The 6000-nt window shown below is 50.9% G+C and overlaps 1 protein-coding gene across 1 annotated transcript in view; it reads left to right on the top strand.

The window, feature by feature from the left end:
* The first annotated feature begins 382 nt into the window (after positions 1-382).
* The window catches only part of ARHGEF4 (Rho guanine nucleotide exchange factor 4), a 104626-nt gene continuing 99008 nt past the window's right edge, over positions 383-6000 (top strand). Inside the window, exon 1 of the mRNA XM_019719011.2 lies at positions 383-973. Within this exon, the coding sequence (XP_019574570.2) occupies positions 523-973 (451 nt within the window). The 5' untranslated portion in view covers positions 383-522. The remainder of the gene's footprint in view (positions 974-6000) is intronic.

The raw sequence follows: 6000 nt of genomic DNA, 5'->3' as shown, positions 1-6000 counted from the left end.
TCCCCGGACCCAGTGTGCCGAGCTGCCTACTTGGGTCACCACCCTGGGCTGAGCGAGGCCTCCCGCCTGCCTTCCCGCCTCAGTGGGCTTGGGCGCGCCGCGGGCGTCTGAGCCGGATTCCTTCCGGAATCAAAGCCAGCGCCCTCCGGCTCTACTCACCACCGTGGCCTCGGGATGTCTGGGCGTCCCCTCTGAAGATGACCCCGCTCTAATCCACGCGTGCGAATGCTAGCCGCCCGGTGCCGCCCCACCCCGACCAAGGGCGCTCCGGACCCCGCGCAGTGACCGCCTCCGCCGCTCCTTGTCGGCGTACGCGCGTGCGTGAGCGCGTGCCGACCGGGCCCGCGCTACCCGCTCTCGGGTGCCCCCGCCGCTCAGCGCGCGTCGCAAGCGCCGGGAGCTGCCGGCCTGCCGATGCGCCGCGCCCTGCTGGGTGGGTACCTGGCCTCACCCCAGAGCCGCGTGCGACCGGAGTCCGAGCCGGCGGTGGCTGGCCGGAAGCCTCCTTAGCGGAGCCCCGTGATGTCAGCTGGCCCGGAGCCGCGGCCGCGCGGCGGCGAGGATGGGACCGAGGACACCGCGCCGCCGCCCGTTCGCTCGTCGCCCTCCGACGGCGGTGCAGGTGCCGGCCCCGGCCCGGGCTCCGGTTCGCTCGCCCCGTCGTCCGGCAGCCCCGCGGCCGCCGTGTCCCCCGCGCCCTGGCCCGCGCCGCTGCCCGCGGCCCAGCCTCCCGCGAGTCTGTGGCTGGAGCTCGGACCCGCCTGCATGAGGACGCAGCAATGCCCCAGCGAGTCGAGTGGGCAGACGAGCGGCGACCTCGGCACTAGCAGCAGCAGCGGCGGCGGCAGCAGCGTGGGGTTGTCCCCGGGCTCCGACTCGGACAGCAGCGGCGTAGTGTGCGCCGGCCACGGCGGCATGCGGGGCGCCCTGTCGCGCTCCTGGAGCCTGGAGAGCCTGCGCTCGGCCACCGCCGGTAAGGGCGCCGCGCCGCCCTCCGCGCCGCCCTCACCCCTTCCACTCCTACGTCTGTCCTTTCGAGCTCATTCTGTCCTTTCCCTGTGAGAGTGTCTTTCCTCCTTTTCTCACTCACTTTTTCTATTTCTCGTTTCCATCTTCTGGTTGCTTTGCCCTTCTGATTCCTTTTCTTTTCCTGTTTTCTTCTGATTTCCCATCACCACCTCCCATCATTCCCCCTCCCGTCCCTTCTTTCGTTGACTTCAGCCAGTGGGCTACTTGTTCCAGCCGGGACCCTGACGCCTCATCCTGCAACCCCCACCCAGAGTAGCAGGTCGCTTGGTCAACTAGGAAAACTAGGTGTTTAAGGTGAGGATAGAATTTGGTCCCTGGATGCACTATTTATTTCCCTTCCCCAAACTGTTCCTGACCAGTGGCACACGTCTGGCTTAATGAGCTGCAGCTCTATAACCTCTATAAAACAGAGGAGACAGGAGAGGGCTCGCTGGCCTAGGGTGGACGGGATGCAATGTGTCTGAGGCTCCTGGTCCAGAGGAGGGTGGTTGTTCTGGCCCTCTGAAACAAGCATCACAGTTTCCCTGAGATGGGATTGCTCTTTGTCCCCTGGGACCATGCACTCTCCTTAGTGCTCCCCTTTCTACTCTGAGAACTGAGTTCTGGGTACAGACTGAGAGAAAGACTTTGATCCTAAATATTAATTATGCAAGAAAGCCCAGAGTGGTTTTATGAATGATGACTCTTGATTAGTTTCTAAACTGAATTCTTGATATGTTACTTCTTGCAAACATTCAAGTTATTTTTGAGGTCTGTGGTGTAAGCTGTAGAGAAAGACAGGCAATGCTGGAAATCAGGGAGATAATGCACCCATTATGCTTATGAGTGGGGTGGAGGGTGCGACCTGTGAAAGCCTCAGAGCCCTACCTAGGCAATGGAGGGGATGCTCTGCAAGTGCCTGAGTCAGAGCAGTGATGCCAGAGGGTTGGAGAGGGCCATGCAGGCAGCAGGTTTGCTGCCTTGACCCCAAGGTGGAGCACAGGCCACATTGGCCTCTGTTGGGAAGAGTAGAGTGAAAGATCTGCTCTGGGTTGTGAGAATGGTAGATACAGGGTTTGAACTCTGTCTAAAGTCAGTAGGTTTGGGAAAGGAAAGTGAAGGGATGACCAGACCTCTGCATTGAGCATTCCATGACTCTCATCTACCCGGTCCCAAAACAAACACATGAAACTCAGAAAAGGTGAATGATTAAACTGTTGTGTCTCCTCCAATTAAAAGTTTTTCAGAATTCTGCAGCTCTGACTCATCCCATCCCAATTCCCTTGAAAACTCTCCCTCCTCTCTGCGGTGCATAAATAGAACCCAATTTGAGAAAACCAAACTAGATAATACTGTAAGTGGCACTTAAGCAAACTGGCAAAGGACCCCTTCTTTCTCTTTACCCAAGTGGCTTTCCTTTGTCTTCCAGAGTTGAAAGGCTTACCTGCTCTACTTAGCAATAGCAAGCCCCTTCCAAAGGGCTTGTACACCTGTGGACCCCCTTGCCATTTCTTCCTTCTGCCCAAGGCAGGGGTAAGGCAGATGGAGATGGTGATACCTGGGTGTTAGACAACTCTGAGATTCAGGGACACCTTAGACCAGGCCAGGGGTCTTGAGGCAGCCTGGATGAATTTCAGAGATAGCTGTATGTGCATGAAGGTCTTGGGTAGGGGAGGGTATGGGGGCAAGGTAGAAGTTAAGGCCTAGGAGTCTGCTCCTTGAGGGGCTCAGCTGCTCCCACAATGGCAGCAATAGTTTAAAGCATCATGATGTTGGAAGAGTTGATGTGAGACCCAGAAGCAAATGCCATGCCCCTCACTGGACAACTGAGGATGGGTTCCAGGTATTGCTGGGCATGTGGGCAGCATACTGTCTGTGCTCAGGGCAGGCAGGTCTGTCTCCAACCACAGAGACACTGGGGAAAGAATTTGAAATAACCTCTTTATGCTCTTCCCCCACTCACTCGCATCCCACAACCCTCTACTTCCTGCCTTGTTTTGGAAGGCCCTACATCAGTAGTGTTCAATACTAATATGTGAAAGGGTACTGCCACAAGCCCTGTAGAGCTGTTTGAGTCCATGAAGCCATGTCTCAACTGGATTCCTGGAAAGAATTAAGCCCTGATGTACTAAGACACCATTATATGCAATGAATGGACTCTCTTTTCTTCTACAATGGTAGTAGCTATTTGCCATCCTTGGGAAGAATTGAAGAAATAAGCACTCAGATAATTATCTTTGGATTTGTGGTTCAGATGAGGAAATCTGATTGGAAAGGCTGCCATGGAGGAGGACTTCATGGGCGAGGAAAGGGAAATTACATTTGTTGAGCATCTTCTGTATGCCCAGCAGGATGTTCCCTATTGTTATCTCATTAACCATATAAAATTCCAGTGAGGGATGCATTGTCATCCTACAATCCAGATATGGAAGCAGGTTCAGAGAGATGCAGTAACTTACCTAAGTTTGCCATGTCTGACCCAAAGCTTCAGGCCTGGATTGATGTGATTTGATGGGGGTCCTCATGTTACCTGGAAATGGTGTTGTACCTTGGTTCTTGTCTTCTTGAAGGAAAGACTTAAATCAAGAGACAGTTTGTGCAGCATGAACAGGAGGAGTTAATTAGTAAAAGAAAGTACACTTTCAGACATGGAGCAGGCTGACCCAAGGGAGGGAAGCAGCCTGGCCTTACTTTGCATGAAGGCTTTTATTTCTATCGGTAGAATGGCCTCCCTCCTCCCTTTTCTTATCTTTCTCCCCTTGAGGTGCCTAGTTTTCCCTTCTCTGGCATTTAGCAATGCATTTCTTTGATTTAGGGGCATGAGTAAACATATCCCTTTGATTTAGGGGCACATGTAAACATCCCCTTGGTTTGGGGGGACGAGTAAACACACCTTTTAGGGGTATGTGTAAACCTGGAATTCTGTTGGGCTAGTAAGGTGTCCATGATCCTGACAAACAGGATGTGTCCCCCCTCCCTTCTCTGACTTTTAACAGCACATCTCTTTGATTTAGGAGTATGTGTAAGCCTGCAGCCCTGCCGGGCAGCTGCCAGGGGTTTTAACCCAAGTAGGAGCTGCAGCAAGGGGCTTTCTAATGGGGCTAAATTTCTGCTTCTGCTCATTTCTATCTCTCTACCTATGCTTTCACTTTCCTAGGTTTGGAGTGGAGGCTATGCCAGGCCCAGCAAGGAAAGGTAGTGTGCTGGGGGGTTCTCACACTGAGGTAATGTCTTGGCTACTTGCATGCTCGCTGTTGTGTTTAATGAACAGTCACTGCTTTTTTCTGGTTCCCAGCTACCCCATTTGCAAAATGAGGACATTCAAATCAAACATCTGACCTCTTTCTAATCAACTCTAAAATTCCATGATTTTACTCAGAGCTACTGATTAGGGGTGGGTAGCCCTCAGTGAGTTGGCATGTCTTGCATATTGTATTTCTGTTTGAGTGGTCTGTGGCTCTAAGACAAAGCACATATGTGTTTAATTGAACTATTTATCTCTTCAGAAAGAAAGAATTACCAGTAAAAGATCCTTAGCAAAACTTAATTATTGTTGTCATGATTCTTTGATAGAGTATATTGCTAAACTTTTCTAAAGTTGTCAGCAAGAACCAGAAAGGCTGGTACAGGAGGCTGTAATTGCATCTTACCCTCAGGGCAGAGCATTAGCCAGGCAGCCTAGCAGAGGACCGCAGACTCTCCTTGTTTCCAAAAGACTTCATGATTTCAAATGTCAATCTTGGCATTTTCTATTGAAATATTACTTATCCTGGTATGGGGAAGGCTTTCATAAAAGACAGATTCTGAAAATAAAATGTAGTTGACAGGGTGAACTTTCCATGGCCTTTTTTCTGTCCCCCTGTTCTTTTTCCCCGAAATTCCTGTAGCCTCCATAGCCCTCAGCTATGCTATCACACTGCTGTTACTTGGCTAAGGCTTTTTAAATTTCTATTCTGGATGTGTTTTCTGACAACTTTAATTCCCAATTCAGGCTTCTGGGGTTGACAGTTTTTACTTACCTGTGCTTTTGCATGGTTAGCGTCATGATTTCTTCTTGGGAGAAAACGCATGCTACATTCACGTCCCTCTGCAAGCCCCAGAGACACTTTTCTTTTTTTTCTCTCTCTTGTTTTTTTTTTACTCAGCTAGGAATCACTTATGCGAATGCTATGCCACTCTTGCAATCAGAGACTTATTTAATACATCATGTTTCAGGCTCAGCACTAGGCTTTAGAAATGGTAGACAAGTCATACAAGGTTATTGACCTTAAAGAAATCACAGCACAGAGACAGGAAGTGACTATTCTCTAGGACTCACAGAGCTCAGAAAAGCTGTTACACTTGTGGTTCCTGTTTATTACAATGAAAGGATTCAAATTAAAATCAACCAAAACAAAAAGCATGGGGCAGAGTCCAGGGAAAACAGGCACGAGCTTCGAGGCATCCACTCCCTTGGAATCCCATGGACCATGCTTAATTCTTCCACCAACAGTGTGACAGTATGTAGGAAGTACTGCTAACCAGCGACATTCACCCAAGCCTTTAGGTCCAGGGCTTTTATTGAAGGTCAGTTACTTAGGCATGAGAGTCCACAAGACTGACCTTAGTTACTTAGTCTCCAGCCCCTCCAGAGGTCACACTAATGCAGTGTAACTCAAGGCCCCACCATAAATCACATTGTGAGCATGAACTACCTGCCCTGGCCCAAGGCCCCAGGTAGACAGAGACACTCTTCTGGGGCAGCAAACTCCCAGGAGCCAGAGGAGGACCAGTCCTTTCTTTAGAATGTGCAAGGCTTGAGCATCCACGGGCCTTTACTGCACGGAAGAGAGGCATTAGACCCAACCTGTTGCGGGGCAGGGACAGGGAGGAAGTGATTCAGAGGAACCCTTCTGGAAGAGGTACCGCCTGAGGCTTACTGCCTGCAAGTTATCTGTGCTGAGGAATAGAAAGAGCTTTCAGAACAGACGGTTAATATAAAGAAATGCAGAA

Source organism: Rhinolophus sinicus, linkage group LG02 (assembly GCF_036562045.2).
Source record: "Rhinolophus sinicus isolate RSC01 linkage group LG02, ASM3656204v1, whole genome shotgun sequence".
In the NCBI taxonomy this organism is placed as follows: domain Eukaryota; kingdom Metazoa; phylum Chordata; class Mammalia; order Chiroptera; family Rhinolophidae; genus Rhinolophus; species Rhinolophus sinicus.
The sequence above is the reverse complement of the archived record's forward strand: the minus strand, read 5'-3'. Positions and strand labels throughout refer to the sequence as shown.